General features: G+C 62.1%; 1 protein-coding gene across 1 annotated transcript in view; it reads left to right on the top strand.

Annotated features, from left to right (window-relative positions):
• PDE2A (phosphodiesterase 2A) overlaps window positions 1-18,371 on the top strand; it is a 36,507-nt gene that overhangs the window by 10,487 nt on the left and 7,649 nt on the right. The window contains exons 2-3 of the mRNA XM_027717832.2: window positions 7,072-7,123; window positions 17,788-17,877. Coding sequence (XP_027573633.1) covers window positions 7,072-7,123; window positions 17,788-17,877 — 142 coding nt within the window. The remainder of the gene's footprint in view (window positions 1-7,071; window positions 7,124-17,787; window positions 17,878-18,371) is intronic.

Genomic DNA, 18,371 nt, shown 5'->3' on the forward strand with positions numbered 1-18,371 from the left:
GCCGGACAATGGGCACTGTGGATCCAGCCTCTCCATCCCATCCCAGAACCTCCCACCGAGCTGCCCCCAGGGTGCTCCTCCCTCCCAATATCCAGAGACCCTACCCCCCAAAGGCTCCCCAACCCCCCGTAGCAGCCCCCCAGTGCCCCCCAGGCTCTCGGGAGTCTTTGGATGGAGGCTGGAGCCGGCGGCAGCGTCCTGGCCCTTCGCCGGAAAGATGCCAGGAAGAATTGGGAAAATGGCCGGTGCTCATTTGCTAAATGCCCTTTTCATTTAAAAAACAGAAGAAAAGGGAAAAAAAATAATTCCATTTTTCTCCTGCTGAAAATGAAAGTGATTATGTAACGAGCAATAAATTACGGAGAGGAATGAGTCATTGGAGCAAATCCTGAGAAAGGCACACGGTATTTTTAGCTCCAACACCCCGTGCTGTACCCGGCATTAACCCTTGCAGAGCTTGGCCCCCTCCCCTTTCAACCTGCCCCCAGGGTGACCTCCCCCCTCAGTGGTGCCACATTTGGTTCTGTGAGGATTTTGTCCCTGTGACGTGTTCCCAAGGTAGGATGGAAATGATGGAAGCTGTGGGTCCCCCATCCCACAGCCCTCCTTTGGTGGGATGCTCATGGGTGGTCCAGGGGATACTGCTCACCCTAGATCCATGTTCCCATCTTGGGATGGGCCCCTGCTCCGCTTCCCCTCAGCTCGTTCCCACCGAGATAATTAATCCTGATCCCTTCCCAAGACCCTGGGCACCACTGTTGTTTCACAGCCAAAGAGCCTGAAGAATTAATTTGGAAATAAAAGCGAGGAACAAATTAATTGGAGGAGAACCAGCTAGGGAGCAAATGAGTGCTCCTGGCTTAATCCAGGTTAAATTGGGGAGTGATTGCTTCGTTAACAACAGAGATAATGAGGGAGGGTTGGAGCAGGCAGGTGCCAGGTGAGACAGTGGCAGAAAGCACCCAGATGCCACGGGATGCCTGTGGAGAGCTGTCCTGAATGGGGGAGAAAATCCTGGGGACACCGGTGAGAAGCAGGAAGAGGGATGTGGAAGGGAGGCTCAGAGCATCCTGGGATTGGGGCTCAGATTGTCCCAGGATCAGCACTCAGAGCATCCCTGGGGGCTCAGAGCGTCCCTGGGGTCAGGGCTGGGAACATCCCTTTCTTAAGTGATGTTATCATTCATGCCTGCTTTTGAGAATCCTGTGGGATCAGGTATCAGCATGGGGACAGGGACCCCATTCCTTGTGTACCAAAGTTCTCTGGAGCCTCAAAGCTGGTGGGAACCAGGCCGGTTTCTCTGTCCCTGCACAGAGCCCTGGGTGCTCATGGTGGCACCTCATTCCACTCTCTTCTGGAAGCAAAACCACCCCCAAAGGAGGGGCCAAGGAGAGTGGCAGGGACAAGCAGGAGCTGGTGACCCAGTCCCCGTGTCCTGCAGCTGGAGCTGGGTCAGCTCAGAGGGATGGAGGCAGCGCCAGCGGATGTCACCTCCTCATCTTTTATTTGATCCGGCAATAAATTCCTGTCCTCCGTATGCCTGGGCTGAGCTGGGATCCTCCTTAGTGCCACTGGGACACCTGGAATTGTGGCGTGGCTGGGGGCTGCTGTCCCCCAGTACCTGCTGTCCCCCAGGCACCCGCTGTCCCTCCTCCTGCTGCGTGCTCTCACTCCAGCATGTGCTGTCCCCAAAATCCGTGTGTCCCTCCAGACACATCCTGTCCCTCCAGGCAACTTCTATCCTTACAGGCATGTGCTGTCCCTTGTCGAACACGCTGTCCCTCTGCACACGTGCTGTCCTTTCAGGCACCTGCTGTCCCTCAAGACACGCTGTCCCCAGGTGTGTAGTGTCCTGCCAGGCACAGGATGTCCCCCAGATGCACGCTGTCCCCAAGGATGTCACCTGTCCCACTGGACTCGTGCTGTCCCCCTGGATGCAGGTTGTCCCTCTGGACACGTGCTGTCCTCCTGGATTCAGGCTGTTCCCATGGACACACGCTGTCCCTCTGGATGCATGCTGTCCCCATGGATACGTGCTGTCCCTCTAGACACACGCTGTCCCCGTGGATACGTTGTGTCCCTCTGGATTCAGTTTGTCCCCATGGACACATGCTAACCTCCTGGATGCAGGCAGTCTCCAGGATGTCCTGTGTCCCTCACCCCTGTGAGGGTGCAGTGGGGCTGTGCTCTGTCCCTGCACACACAGGACACTCTCTCAGGACAGGCTGTGTGTGACCCTGGGGATGAAGGCCCACAAGCCAGGCTGGAGATGCCAGTGGCCACCATGGCCAGAGCTTGTCTGTGGGGACCGGCCAAGCCAGCTGGGAAAGCAGCTGAGAAATGGGGGGAGAGGTGTGGAGACTGAGCCAAGAGCCATCTCAGCCTGGCAGGGAGCTGGCTGCCCTGGCGGGACCAGCAGGGCTCTGCCATCACACTCATCCCCCTAATTAGCCCCGTGGGGTGTGGGGGCTGCTGCTGGACCCCGGCCCCTGCCGTGTTCTGAACTGTCTCCATAGAGACCCTCCAAGGGCTTCATCACTTATTCATCAGCGGTATCACTCGATCAGCCCGGCCCTTCCTCATCCCTTCCTCATCCCTTTGTTATCCCTCTCCAAATCCAGTGATAGCCTGAGCCCTGGGCCTGCTGCCACCAGGTCTCTGCAGCTGGCACCTCTGGGGACTGTCCCCTCTGAGGGGCTGGTGCCAGGACACCCCCATCCCTGCCCAGCCTGAGATCGTTTCAGGCTCTGGCTCCTGTGGTGGATCAAGGGATCCACCTTGATCCTGGATCCCACCCTGCCGGGGTGTGGGTGTTTCTGGGGCTGTCTGTGGTGCACACACATGTGCACACACACACACACGTGCACACACACACACACACACACACACATGTGCACACACACACACACACACATGTGCACACACATACACACGTGCACACACACACACATGTGCACACACACACACACACACACATGTGCACACACACACACACGTGCACACACATACACACGTGCACACACACACGTGCACACCACACAACACACACACACCACACACACACATGTGCACACACACACACACACACACGTGCACACACACACACTGGCACACACACACACACACACACATGTGCACACACATACAGGTGCACACACACACACACGTGCACATGTGCACAGACACACACGTGCACACACACCACACATGTGCACATGCACGCATGCACACACAGACACTTGCACACAGACACACACACACACAGACACACACACACACATACATGTGCACACCTACTGACAGCTGCAGGCACAGCTCCTCCTTGCTCCTGTGCATTCTCAACTCTCCCGCTGCTCCCAGTAGATCCATGCCATGGACCTGCCTGGTCCCATGGAACCTCCCAGCACCTCCAGCCTTGCGGCTGGCATAGCCTGGATGAAGGATGCTGCAGCATTCCCTGCTCCATAGCCGCATTCCCTGCCCCGTGGCATTCCCTGCCCCACAGCCACACAGCATTCCCTGCTCCACAACACTCCCTACCCCACAGCCACACGGCATTCCCTGCCCCACAGCATTCCCTGCCCCACAGCCATACGGCATTCCCTGCCCCACAGCATTCCCTGCCTTGCCCGGACACCAGAGCCCTCTGGGGGGTGGCTGCATCCCAGGCTCTGGGTGGGATTTATCCATGGGGAAACCACCGAGCAGTAAATGGGATATCGATCGGGTGCCATTGTGAGGATTAGTGCCGAGCGGAAGAGCAGATGGATTGATTTCTGATGGGATTTAGGGCTGTCAGTGTAGTGTATCCCGGATTAGCAGCTCTGGAGGAGTAACACCCCACTTCATCCATGGATCCAGCAGCTCCACTGGTGGCTGTGTCCCTCAGGCTTGGCTGAGTCCCAGTGCCCTCCGTCCCACGGGCAGAGCCCGCAGCCCCAGACACCCCTGTGCCACCTGCACTGGCCACCACTGGAGGACAGGGATGCCCCGGAAGGTGGCACAGCCCTGTGCTTCCCCAGAGCCAGGCCCCGGCCCCGGGTCTGTCCTGGTGCCACGGTTTACCGGAGCATCGCTGATCCGACCTGACTCACAGCAGCCACGCTCCCCTCCCCTCCCAGTGCCCCCAGTGTACCCAGTGTCCCCACGGATGCTACTCTGGGAACAGATTGCTGCAGTTGCCCCTCCTGAGAGTGATCCCAAAGGGGGCTAGGGATGGGGAGAAATGGGATTTTGGGATTACACAGAGTGTGAAGGCCCATCTTGGTGCCTTAGCCCCCTCAAAATCCTTCCACTTTGGCAGTTTGACACCATTTAGTGCCAGCACCCCCCAGGGAAAAGCTGGAGTGTGTTTATTCCGGTGTCTCTGGTGTGGAATATTCCATTTCCACGGAATAAGTGTTAATATTTACTTGCCTGTGTGAACTTTGCTCACTCTGATGCCATCAGACACCCTCCAGCTGGGATGCGGGGTGGCTGCTCCCCAAGGGCCTGGGGAGAGGCAGGATGCACAGCGCTGATTGATCCAACCCGGCTTGGGAACAGGGAAAAACCACAGGGAGGATGGAAATGTGGGAAGCCCAACTGGGAAGCCCCCACTGCTGCCTCTCCCCACCACCCACGGTTTTCCCAGCAGCTCTGGGACGGGGTTCCGGGGCTGCGTGTGTCCATCTGAGTGCTGTGACGTTCCCATCCAAGGGATGCCATTCCTGGGGCACACAGAAGAGCCAGGGAGCAGCTCGTAATCACACCGGGTCATTGACAAGCCAGCTGGGAGATGAGCAACGATGCATGGATGCGATGGGGTGCTGCAGCACATGTCCCTGCCCCACTGTGTCCCTGCCCCACTGTGTCCCTGCTTCCCTGTGTCCCTGCTCCCCTGTGTCCCTGCTCCCCTGTCCCCAGACCCCTTTGTCTCTGCACCCCTGTGTCCCATCCCTTGCACCCCTGAGCAAGCAGTTGGGGACAGGGATGCAGGGACAGCCCTGCACTGTGTCCTTGTGCCCAGCAATAGCTCTGTGTCCCCCGGGCTGTGACCTGCTCTGTGGGTGACTGGTGACAGGGATGTGCCAGGCTTGGCACGGATCCTGCCAGCACCCAGTTCCTCGAGGTGTTTCCACTGCCAGCCCCGCAAGGAATCTGCAATTCCCACTGGGCATCTGCTTCATTCATGGAGCCCAGGACCCACATCTGTGCCGGCAGGACCTGTCCGGGCTGGGTGACACTTGGTCCCTGCAGCAGGGTGTCCCCAGAGCTGGGGACCCCACGCCTTGATCTTGGGGACACAGTGGTTCTGGTGCTGGCCTGGTCAGGGCCGTGGGCACGGTGAGACGCTGTCCTGGAGGGGCTCTGATTCGGGATGAGGAGCCCGTGATGCTGTGCCACGCCGGGAAGAGGTACCTGTCGCCCTGGGTCACCCCCGGGGATAGGAGGACCTCTGAGGCCGGGGGGGCTGCGGGAGGGTGCCCGGGATCAGCCCCCTGGAGTGGCCCCGGTGGCTCTGGCCACTAGATGGCCCCGCGGCTCCACCGGCCACCCTGACCCTCCTCCGGGACGGGACCCCCTGTCCCGGCATCCCTGGGGTCGGGCTGCAGGAAGTGGGGTGCGGGGAGTGGGATGCGGGGTGCAACATGCAGGGCGTCCCAAACCCTCCCCTGCTCGGCCCGCGCCTCGAGGTGGCATTTCCCTGCGAAATGGTGCGACGGGGGCTGAGCCCTGACGAGCCACCAGCGAATCCCCAGAGCACCTTGTCCCCGAAGAGCACCAGGGACACGGGAGTGCCTGGGGACACACACTCCCGAGATGAGGAAGAAGAGCGGGAGGCTTTCCTCCCCCTCTGCCCTGAGGAGGAGAATGAGGACGGATGGAGGTTGTCGCGCTGCCGGTGTCCCTCTCACCGCGTGGCATGTGGCCACCGTGTCACGGCCGAGCACCTCGATCCTCCATGTGGGTTCCTCGGGGCCGTTGGGGTGGGGGCAGAACCCCAAAATCCTTGTACTTGTCCCTGGGAGAGGGTGGGAGACGTGATGGGGGTGGTCGTTCCTCAGCGAAGGCGATGCGGTTACATGGGAGGGTGGGGGTGAACAGACCCTATGAAGGTCTCCAACATGGGCGTCCCTCCCTGTCCAAGCGAGGGGTGCTGGGTAGGACACCTCCGGTATCCCACGGGATGGGAGGCAGGGGAGCCCTTCTGTACTAAGCTCTGCATCAGAGTTACCCCAGGGCCGGGGATGGGGTGAGATTTCAGTGCCCCACCACGGAGGAGGAGGGGAAGACCCCCCAACTCAAATGTGAGGTGCAGCCCTTAAGTGTGTGTGGGTCACTTTATCTGGAGACTGCACGGGGGGTGGGGGGAGATTGGCAGGTGACCCCTGCCCAAGAAGGGGGCAGGGGGGTGGCCCGAGCCTCACGAGAGAAGGGTTTAACAAGGAGGACGAGTGTCCCCCCAGACGCCAGAGCCGTGGGGGCACAGCCGGTGCCTGCGCAATGGGAGAGCACTGCCAGCCCCACGGCCCGAGCAGGGCCACCCCAACTGGGCAGTGATGCCCTGACTCTCTCCCCACTTGGGGACCCTGGCACCACCCCGGGACCCCCGTCACCCTTCTCACACTGGGACTCTCACCCCTCTCCATGCCGGGGAGTGATGTCCCGACCCCCTCTCCACATCGGGACCCTCAACCCCATCCCACACACGCACTGGGACCCTCCCCCTCCCCACAGCGGGGAGTGATGCCCTGATTCCCTGTCCGCATCGGCACCACCACCTCGACCCCCGTCCCACACCGGGGACCCTCACCCCACGTTGGATAGTGACGCCCCGACCCCCTCCCGACCCCACGCCCCCCGCCCATCCCCGCCCCTCAGGACCCCGCGCAGCAGGTGCGGGCCGTGTCGTGTCGGGGCGTGTCGTGTCGGGGCGTGTCGCGGCGGGGCGTGTCGTGTCGGGGCGTGTCGCGGCGGGGCGTGTCGCGGCGGGGCGTGCCCGCAGCCCGCGGGCGGTGCGGGGGCGCGGGGCCGGGATGGTGCCGGGATGGTGCCGCGGCTCCTCACCGCGCTCCTTCGCTTTTTCAGCCGCGGGTTCCTGCAGGCGGGGGACGCCGCGCCCGGCCCCGAGGCGCTACAGGTAGGGACGGCGGGACCTCCACCGCGAGGGACCCCCGCACCTCTCTCCCACTCGGGACCCTTCTCTTTCCCACCGGGATCTCCATCCCCGAGCGCCTCCCCTCCCATTCGGGACACCCATCCCACCATCTCCCGTTCCACCCGGGACCCCCAACCCCCTTCCCCTCCCACCCGGGATTCCCGACCCTCCTTCCCTCCTATCCAGGACCCCCACTCGCCTCCCCTCCTACGCGGGACTCCCACCCCAACCACCTCCCCTCGCAACCACGACACGCGACCCACCTCCCCTCCCACCCAGGACCCCTGTCCCACCCGCCTCCCCTCCCACTCGGTCCCGGGGGTACGGGGGGTCCCGGTGTTCATGCTGGAGGGCGGGATTAGGAGCCGGGGCTCCCGGCCCGCCGTGCTCGGTGCTGCATGGGGCTGATGGGACTGGGGGTTGCGGGACCCCCACCCCTTTCTCGCGCCGGCGCGGGGGGGGAGGTGGGTTTCCCGAACACAACACACTTGCACCCGCTTATCTCCCCCTTTTCTGTGGGGGGCTGTGAGCCCCACCGGGAGAGCCCGACGGGGAAACTGAGGCACGGATGGGGCTCCCGGGATGGGGGGCGGCGGTGCTGTTTTGTGCCCCCCCCCCCGGGCTTGGGGACACGCTGCGCTCCACGCAGGAAGGAGGCGGCGTTGGGGGGGAGATGCAGATCCCGGCGGGATCCCGGGAGGAAATGGGCTGGACCGGGGGGGGGCCGGTCCCGGTCCCGGGGGGGCCCCCACGCCCTCCCGCAGCCGCGCCAGGAGCTGGGCCGCGCCATGGGGACTCTCCAGGACACCGTGAGCCACCCCGGGGAAGGGGGCACCCAGGCGGTCCCGGGGGGGTCGGTGGTCTCGGGGCTGGGGGTCCCTTGTGTGCTGGGGGTGTGGGGGTGTGATGTGCTTAGGAATGTCCGGGGGTCTCGTGTGTCTGGGGGCTTTGAGTCCCCCCTTCCCTGTGTCCCCTCGCTCTGCTGGCAGTGGGAGCCCCACGATCCCGGCTGTGTTCCACCCGGCGGCCAGCCCTCGGGGTGGGGGGTGCTGGGAAGGAGGCAACCCCTTCAGCACCCCCAGCAGGACCCTGCCCTGAGCCCCCCACCCTCCTTGAACCAGCTGCACGTTCTGGGGAGGTGGAGGCTGCGTCCCAGTACGTGGGTGGAAAAACACTTGGTCGTCGGTGCTCCCGCGCCTTTGAGCACACCCAAATTTGGGGAGGGGGTGGCTTGGGGGGGAGTTCTCTCCCTCTTGTGACCGTCTCTTCAGCTGGATGGATCCCTGACCTGTGTGCTGACGGTTTTGGGTGTAAGAGCCGTGGCCTTGGTCCCCTTGGGGGCACAGCTGCTTGGGGCAAATGGGGGGGCTCCGGGGGGCTCCAGGGGGCTGTGAGTTCAAGGCCGGAGAGAGGACCCATGCTGGGAAATGAAGGGAAGGAAACGCTCTCCGGGAAAGAGCTGAAAGCTGCTGACGGAGGGAAAGGAGCTGAGCGGGGCCGGTGTGTCCTGCGGGGGGGCACTGAGCCCCCGCGAATGGGCAGGTGAAGACTTGAGGGCACCAGAGCTGCCATGCAGTGTGGGGACGGGACGTGAGAGATGGGGATGGGTCCTGCCGACCTGCCCCCTCCAGCACATCCCAGCCCGAGGTGGGTGAGGGACAGCTCACGCCCCACAAAATACCTCAGGCACAGGATCCCCACGCCCGTTGGGGTCCTGGGTGTTGGCTGCATCTGGAATCTCCATTCCCGAGCCTTGCGGGGGCGTGGCATGTAGGGCTTGAGGGGTTACTACCCCCTAACACCAGCCCCCTCCTCCCGACCACCCTGCGGTGGGGCGAGGCTGAAGATGTCTGTTCCTCCTCTCCCTCCCTGCCTCCAGCCCCAATGCAATTACCCGCGGACTGAATCATGAATCAAACCCTAATTGATACGTGTTCGCAGCCGGGTGGAGCAGGAGGGGTTGGGGGCCCCCGCTGTTCCCAAGGGTCGGGGGGCAGGGGGAGGGCTGCGGGGGCTGCGCTGGGGCACCTTTGCCCACCCGGATCAGGGTGCCCCGGCCGGCACCGCGGGGCTGCTCCTGCCTCAGTCTCCCCCGCGTGGAACCGGCCGCGTTCGGGGGCCGGGACCCTCCGGGGGCCGTGAGGAGACGCGTGTGCGGGCGTTTGTCCCTGCGCTTCCTCCGGCGGACACAAACACATCAGCAGGGCAATAAAGGGGAGGAAAGGGCCGCGGCGGCTTCTTTCCGTGACGTGGGGCAGGGCTGGCTTCCTCCCCCACCCAGCAGGGCCGGGGGGGCACAGCGAGACCCTCAGACCGGGGTGGGTGGGTGTGCCCCAGTATTTCCCAGCCTGGTGGTCCCCTCGGGCCAAAGGTTTTTTTCCAAGGAGTGACAGCTCACGGGTGTGGAATCAGCCTGTGCCAGAATTGCAGTGCCCTGGTGCTGATTTTTGGGGGGTAGTGGGGTTTGGTATATAGGTCCCATGCTCTCATGCCCCATGGCATCACCCGGGAATAATGGGGATCTGGGGTGGGGGTGCCCCACTGCACCCTGAGCAGAGGGAGCTGGGATGGGGGTGTTCCTGCTGCACCTGAGCAGAGGGAGCTGGGATGGGGGTGTTCCTGCTGCACCCTGGGCAGAGGGAGCTGGGATGGGGGTGTTCCTGCTGCACCTGAGCAGAGGGAGCTGGGATGGGGGTGTTCCTGCTGCACCCTGGGCAGGGGGAGCTGGGATCAGTATGCTCCTGCTGCACCCCATCAAGATGGCATAGTGGCATCTCCCCCAGACTGTGACAGGCCCTGTGGGTGACCTTGGCTTTTTGGAGCCCAGCTGTGACATTTGGCAGGGAGGTGATAGGCTGGGATCCCCTGCAGGGCCGAGTCTGGGGGGGCCCCTCTAGGAGCCAAGTCCATAAATTTGGGGACTGGGCTGGGATCTTTGCAGCTGAATCTGATTGCATCCCTACCCTGGCTACCCCATGGATATGGGGGAGAGGATGGTGGGGACCTGCCCGAGGGGTGCATGTGGGGTGGGAAATGCCAGGGAGCAACGCTGGCTCCTGAGTGTCCCTTTTCCTGCTGCAGGAGAGGAGATCCTCTCCGGCTGCTTCCAGCCTGGCTTTGGCGGGTGCAGGATGCCTGGCAGCTTTGGGTGCCCTGGACATGGCTTTGGGACCCCCCATAGACGAGGAGGGCTGGAGGCCAAACCCCTGGCTGGGTTCTGACCCATTAAACACCAGCACTGTGATCCTTTCCCCATGTAACAGGCTTTGGGCTTCTCCTGGCCGTGCCTCAGTTTCCCCATCTGAGTAGTGAGACCCCCTGTGATTCCTAGACCCCTTCCTGGCAGCCAAGAGCTGGATCCCATCATCAAACCCTCACAGACATGGAAAATAAGAGCGGTCCCCGTACGGAGAGAGCGGAGCCCCAGGGGGAGGCAGCTCTGCCAGCCCCCCACGCCCTGCTCCAGAGTGCTGCCCCAAATCGAATTCCTCCCCAGCTGCAGATGGCTGGCAATTCAATTTTCCCAGATCCCATCAGAGGCTGATAAATGAGGTCCCTAATCACTGTGCAGATCCCATTAGTGCCAGCCGTGCCAGGAGGGGTTGCAGGGATGGATGTGGGAATGCCGCATTCCCCTTCCTGTCCCACTGCTCCCCGTTCCCCCTGCATGGGACCTGGGTGTCCCTGACCCCATGAGCCCCACTCTGGCTGCACCTCCAGAGCTTTGCCATGATGCTCCCAAGCAGAGCCAGGCCCGGAGAGCCCTGGCATGGCTAATCCACCAGGAAACATCTAGGAAAGTCCTGGAAACCTGGCTGGGAGGTGCTGGTGGCCAGTGGGGATGGGAAGGGGACCGTATGCCAGGGAAATCTTTCCAGGAATGCCATGTCCCAAGGATGCACATCTTGCCAGCTGCCTCCTAGCACTCCTGGCAGTGCCAGCACCCAAGGCTTGGTGCCAGCTGGGTGCTGGGATGTCTGTGTCCTTCGGGGCGAAGGCATCCTCATACCAGGGATGCTCCTAACCATGGAGCAGTTTTCCTGTGCCTGCCACAGGACACCCTCTGCTCGCCATGGCTTAGGGACAGGTGACACAGGGCTGAGTGGTGTCCCTGTCTCCCTCCACACCGTGGGACATGGGTTAGGGACAAGTGACGGTGAGACCCCCAGCGCTCGCCACCTCCCTTCTTAGAACAGTGAACTAATTAGGGACAAAGCAGTGACAGATCATTAGCCAGTGTTGGCTGTTCCAAGAAGGCCACGATGTTCTGGGGACGGAAATCCTTGAGGAGAGCGGCTGCAGTCCCTGTTTGTCCTGCCTGACAAAGGGACATCAACAGGAAGCAACCTTGACTCTGGCCCCATTCCCTCGACCACGGGGGGCTGGGCTGGGATGTGGGGGGATGGATTAGGAGCATCCCAAGGGTTCAGGGGGTGCCAGAGGTTGGGAAATTTGCTTGGATCAGTAAAAAGTCCCGCTCAGAACGTGCAGGGTCCATGGGGAGCAGTGTCTGCCTGGTTCTGGGCTGTGGAAATTCCACCTGCAAAGGGTCTGTGCAAGTACCCTGTGCAGCGTGAGCATGACAGGCCCTGGTGAGGCTGATGCATGGGTGAGGAGGAGGATGGGGTGAGGGATGCCCTGAGCTCTGGGGAGATGCTGGGCTCAGCATGGCTCATCCCACCTGGACCCAACTCCAGAGCCACCCCAAGAAGGTCTTGAACGGCTGTGACCCTCTGCAGGTGGGGACACCGAGGAGGCAGGGAACCTCCACAGACATGGAAACTGAGGCAGGCATGGGCATGCAGGGCCCCTTTTGTGCTTTTTTGGGATGGCTGATTCCATGGGTTTGCATCCTCCAGCCCTGGGAAGCCTCAGCATGGATTGCTGGTGCCAGGGTGGTTCTGTGCCAGGCTCCTGCACCCCAGCCCCTGCTCCCCATCCATTGCCAGGACCCCAGGCAAACGACCATGGGGAGACAAGAGATCCCAGAAGTGTTTCCTTCCCTTTTGCCCTCATTATCCCCCTGGAAAAGATGAGGTAATTAAGGAGCTACCGTGGGTTACAGGTTGTTGCTGCCTGATTAGATTAAAGCAATGTAATTTGGGACTGAGAACGGGGCTGGGAGGAGATGGATGGATGGCTTCCCGGTCGGAGTTGGGCAGAGCTGCCAACCCTCACCTCCATCCATCCCTCCATCCGCCTCTCCATGCTCTGCTGCCATGGACCTTGCCCCAAGGATGCTGCTGGAGGGTTATCAGGGATGCTGCTGCAGGGGGATCAGGGATACTGCCTCTGCTTCCCCACCACTACAGAGAGGATTCCCCAGGGAATCGTGGCTGTGGAGCTGAGGGAAGAGGCCTGAATCAATGTGGGGGACAGGGTGAGAGGCTTTTCAGCAGTGTCACCCAGCCCACGGCAGAGCTGGGGGTAGCAGGAATGCTGTTTCCTCAACCCTATGGAGAGGATTCCCAGGGAAACTGCGGCTGTGGGAGGGAGCAGGGAGGGGGACAGGGACAGGGTGACAGGGTGTTCGCAGTGTCACTCTGCCCACAGAAAAGCTGCAACCTGCTGCCTTCAGGAGCTGCTTCCCTGCTCTGTGCCTCAGTGCCCCGCTGGCACCGCGGGGTGAGAGGCCGGTGATGCTCCCGCCGGCCCTGCCTTGTTGTCAGCCCCGCGTTGCCAACACACGGCCAGGGCTCGGCTATATTTAACCGCCTGGGCCGGAGCACGGGGCCGAGCAGCCGGGGGGGGAGCAGCCCCCCGGGAGGGGAGTGGGGCTGGGGGGGGCTTAGCATCGCCGGAGGCGGGAGAGGAGGCTGAATCACGGCTCGGGGATATTTCGGGATATTTTTAACGCCGCCAGATTGCTCTGCAAATGCTTGGGCAGGGCGGCGCGGGCGCAGGCTGGGCGTTTGCTGGCAGCTGTGGCTCAGCCTGGGGGCCCGGGGGGATCAGCTGCTCCCCCTGGCGCTGTCACCCTGCGGCCGCGCGCTGGAGAGGTGACAAAGGCAGGGACATCCGTCCCCGTGCCTTGGAGACAGCCCCGGCTGCAACGGGCGGGGGCAAAAGGGGGTCCTGGACCAGCATCTTTCTCCTTGAACCGGAGGAGGGAGGGGAGAAAGTTTCCCCATCACTTTTCCTGGAAAGGTGAAAGCGAGCTGGGGCAGAGGAGAGGGTGTGGGTGTCCCTGCCTGCAGGGTTGGGGCAGGCAGGGAGCCCTTGGCCAGGGCCAGGGCCCCAGGGTGGGGAGCAGTGAGGGGCTGTGCCGGTGGAGGTAGGCTGCTTCCCAGGAATCTGAACAGGATTTTGCTTTTTGACTGTCAGATGTAACAAGATCTAGAGACTGGCAGCTAAAAATGCATCCTACGTGAAGAGCCCACAGTGGGAGGGAGCCCTGAGCCCCCAGCCCCAGCTTGGTGGGACTGCGATGGGGGGACCCCGGGGTCACCCTCCTCATACAGGGCTCTGCTCCATGGGGAATGCCCTGGGGAGCAGCTCCGCTGTCCTTGAAGCCTGCAAACCCCCTATGAGAGACATGGGGCTGGTGTGAGAGGGGCTGCAGGGGGGTCCTTTTCCCTGCCCCAGACCCCTCCTCACTGTATTCTGCACTCCCAAGCATCCCCATCCCTTTGCACCTTGAGCCTGGCACACCCACCGGGCAGCACACGCGTGGGATGTGGGTACTGGGATGCGCTGCCCACGGGCACAGATAGCTGTGCAGTCAGCATCTCGGATGCTCTAATCGGATTTGGGGTCCCCAACTGGGGGTGAAGTTGTCCAGACGGAGTGATGTCCAGCTCCATCCCAAGGGTGATCACTCAGGCAGGGGCTAATGCACTAATAATCCACTGCCAGAATTAATTGGGCTCATTTCCCTTGCGTTCCCCGGTAGAAGAAGTCCCACTGGAGGGGCAGGAGCTGAGCTCCGAGGGCTCGCAGTGAGATGGACGCCTCAAGCTCAAAGGGTCACCTCTGGCAGATCATTCACTTGGAATCTTTACAGCAAAGCTGGGCTGGAAGCTTGGCGGGGAGATGATTCACTTCCTCGAGGTTCCTTGGGGAGGGATGTGGCAGAAGCCTGCCATGGAAGCCTGGTCTGCTGCCAGCATCCTCCTGTGGAGCCAGCACCCATAGGTGCTCCAGCAGCGATGGCAGGATCCATCTGGGGCCCCCTCGGCCCAGCATCCCCTTGCAAGGCAGGGTGGGGGTCCTGCAGCCTGGCTCAGCATTCCCCCAGGAGCAGGATGCTCCCAGGCACTAGGCATTGCTGCCTGGCTCAGCTTCCCCGTGGCTAAAGAGGAGTCCTGTGGATGGCAGGTCCTGGATTTGAGCTCTGCCCGGTACAAGCTCTACTTGCCAAGTGGCCGAGTGTCCCCTCCTGGGAGAGATCCCAAATTCCAGGTACCCTCAAGGGGGCTGCACACCCCAGCGGGTGCCTCACTGCACTGGATCTGGCCTCTGCCTGCTCCTGGGGGCTCCTCCTCACCCTGGGGGTCTCCATTCATCCCCCAGGAGCAAGGCCAGGGGAAGGGGTGCAAGTCCAGGGACTGAGACCCTGTGAGGCCAGTGAGACCTCCCCAAACCCTTGGTGTCCTCCCCATGGCAGGTGTGAAATGAGCCTTTCCTGAGAGGAAGCCATCCAGGATGGGATTTTTCTATTCCGTAAACATCCAGAGGGGCTGAGGGTGTCAGGGGGGACAAACCAAGGTGCTGTGGCCAGTGTGGGGAGCAGGGCACAGACGTGGCTGTCCCTCCCGAAAAAAGGAGAGACAGCCTCCTTTTCACTGCTGCTGAATTCCCTCCACTGGGAGGGAAAAGCTGCTTTTCCATTCCAGCTGGGTCTGTGTAAGCCTGGAATGGGTGTCGGGAGGACTGTGCTGGAGTTTCCCACCACCTTATGGCTGGGGATGGGATGCTGCTGCCACTCTCCGTGGGGAAAAAATAGAGGGAAAATTAAAAAGGGCCATTTTCCATGGCAGGGAGAGCAGGCAGTGCTCCAGAGGCTGGGCTGTGGTGGGATTTGGCTTTGCTGGAGCCAGAGCAGGAGTCTGTGTTGGAGCAGAGACAGATCCTTACTCTGAGGAGATGAATGGTGTCATTAATCACCTACCAGCTCCAGCAGGAATACTGAGGCAGATACAGCTCTGGTGTTGCACCGCACCATGGGATGCTGGCCAAGGGCAGCTGGCAAAATTCCTGCTGGCATCACGGTCCCCAGGGTCACCCTGTCAGCTCAGGAGCTCAGCAGAGTGAGACCAGCATCCCTGCCCTCTCAGGCCAGAGCAAGGGTGACAACACTCCATGGGTGAGAGTCCACGGGGCCATGTGAGTGTGCCATGGGGACAAGGCAGGAACCTGGACAGGGACAAGGTGCTGCTCACCTGCTCTGCAGCAGCAGCAGCATCCTCAGCTCCTGGGGCTGTTGGTGATGCCATGCCACGTCCCCTGCCCCACACCCTGTCCTGGGATCTGTTCCCAAAGTCCTCTCCATGCAGTATTTTCCTCTGGAGTTGCTGGGTGTGCAGTGCTTGGGATGAGGGCATCGGGCTCTGATGAGGGCATCGGGCTCTGCTTCAGCAGCTGGGAATTGCAATCCCTCTGTGCCTCCTGTTTCGGTGAAGTTAATTAACCCGCCGTGCCCCCTTGGGAAGCATTACCATAGCTCTGCTCTCCACGGAAGCTGGGATGTGGAGCACGCACTGGGAACTGCCCTTGGGAGAGGGGTGCAGGTACAGAGCTGGATGAGCTGGATGAGCCTGGCTTGGTGGGTCCTGGTGACATTCCTGGTGACAGGCATGGGGTAGCCAATAGCTTCATCTCCGTGCTGGTGCTGGAGCATCCCATTGCACCAGGGATGCATCCAAATGCCCTGGCATCCGTGGAGTAGAGATGGATCTGGAGGAGCCTCACCCAGACTGGGGTGGTGCCTGGATGGGGCCCATGGCATGGAGTTCTGGGAGTGGGACATGGGGAACCCCATGGGAGAGGCTGTTTATGGCAACCCCCAGGACATGGCTGTGCTGTCTCCAGGCCCAGGCCGTGTCCCAGCAGAGCCTCCAGAGCGGGGCTGCAGCACCCCCAGGCCTGAGGGACAGGGTGTCACATGGGGTGAGGGTGTCGGGGCAAACCCCTGCTCTGGGCTGGGAGTGGGACGAGTGGGACAAATGGGATGAGTGGGGTAAGTAGGATGAGTGGAACAAGTGGAATGAGCAGGATGAGTGGTATGAGTGGGACGAGCCGTTGAGTGGGATGAGCGGGGCGAGCTGGATGCATGGGACAAGCAAGGTGAGTGGGATAAGGGGGATGAGTGGTTGAGTGGGATGAGCAGGATGAGTGGGACAAGCATTTGAGTTGGATGAGCCATTGAATGGGATGAGTAGGATGAACTAGATTAATATGGTGAGTTGGCTGAGTGGGACGATAGGGTGAGTGGGATGAGCCATTTATTGGCACCAGTGGAACAAGTGGAATGAGTGTGACGCCCTTCCCAGCCCACCCTCACTCCCCCTGCCTCCTCCTCTGCAAACTTCCCTGCCTGCCTGAGCCGCTCTCGCCTCATCTTGGGAGTATCTTTTTTTAGCTCCTGCAGCTTTCCCCTCACCACTCCAGAGAAGGACCCACATTCCCAGCCCTATTAAAGCCACCACCCACGTCCAGTTGCCACCTGTCTGTCCCCGTGCCAAGTGTGCCACCGGCACGTGACGCCCCAAGCAGACCCGGGGTCCTGCTCAGACTTTGCCCCATCTCCCCCCGCCCCCGGGGGGGCTGCTGTGGAGGATCCGGTGGGACAGAGGGACGGCGGGACGGCCACCTGGCCCAGGCCTGGCTGTATTCTACAGTGCATGTGTCTCCAGTGTGTGTAAGTGACTGGAGATGCGGCCCTGTTGGAATAACATCCAGCGCCGCTGTCTCCAGCCGGAAGCGCCCTCGCCTCCAGCCGCGCTCCCACGCGCCATCGGATCCCGCCCCGCAGCCGAGGGTGTCCCCAGGCTCAGGGCTGGGGTGGCATGGAGAGGGGCTGCTGTCCCGGGGGGGATCCCCGGGTGCAGGGTTGGGAACGGTCCTCGGGTCTGGTTGTCAGGGATGCAGCCTGGAGCTGCCTGGCAGAGCTGGGACTGAAGGAAGAGCAAATCCCAAAGCTGTTGTCTGGTGTCTGACTCGGAGCATCCACTATTCCCATCATCACGTCATCCTCATCCTGGTCTCCCAGACGAGGGCTGGAGGCAGGAGCAGAGCTGGGAGGGTTGTATCACGGAGGCCCCTGTGCCCCCAGCTTTTCCATGTGTCTGTCCCAACACCTCCATCCCTCCACGGGGTTGTTAATCCCCAGATGAGCTTTTATCCATCTTGTCCCGTTTCTCTTCCCAGTGGTGCTTTATGGCATGGCTAGCACCGAGGGCAGTGTGGCTCAGTGTCAAAGCCTCCCCCCCCTTTCTGGGATGTGTCCGTATCCCCCATCATGGACACTGACCACAACAGGAGGGCTCGGCCCCCCAGAAGGCTCCGGGCAGGCTGGAGGCAGCTGCGAGGGGTCTGAGGGCAGGCGGACCCGTGCCATGGTGGGGTGAGGGAGGGTGGGTACCGCACGCCCCTCCCTCTGGTGTGGGGCCCCGGTGACGCCCCGTTCTGCTGTGCCGTCCCTGCAGGATGCTCTGCTGAGCCTGGGCGCTGCGCTGGATGCCCCCGCCCTGCGGGATGCCCTCCGCCACGCCCTCGTCACCCTGCTGCCCGCCGTGGTACGTGGGGGCCTGGGGGGAGTGGGGGGCAGAGCGTCCTGGGAGTTGTGGGGTTGCTGAGACCCCCTGGGCTGGGGGGAGCCCTGGGAGGGGATGGAGGGTGGATTCGTTGCTTGATTTCTTTGGTTGATTCTGGGGTTGAGCCTGGGGTGGGGTCTCCCTGTCCCCATCCCTCTGCACAATTCTGCCCCTATATGGGCCAGGGTGCTGGGGGTGGCCCCGGTGCTCGTGATGGCCTGAGGGTGCTGGTGTCCCTGGGGGTGCTGGTGTCCCTGAGGGTGCTGGTGTCCCTGGGGGTGCTGGTGTCCCTGGGGGTGCTGATGGCCCTGATCCCGATGGCCCTGGTGCTGGTGAGCATTGTGCCAGAGCCATTCCACGGGGAGCCCCGGCCATGGCTGGGTGTGGATGGTGCACATGTGTGCAGGTGTGTGCACGCGTGTGCAGGTGTGTGCACATGTGTGCAGGTGTGTCCAGGTGTGTGCAGGTGTGTGCAC

The sequence above is a fragment of the Pipra filicauda genome, unplaced genomic scaffold (assembly GCF_003945595.2).
Source record: "Pipra filicauda isolate LSUMZ 115617 unplaced genomic scaffold, ASM394559v2 scaffold352_size854550_pilon, whole genome shotgun sequence".
NCBI classification, from domain to species: Eukaryota; Metazoa; Chordata; class Aves; order Passeriformes; family Pipridae; genus Pipra; species Pipra filicauda.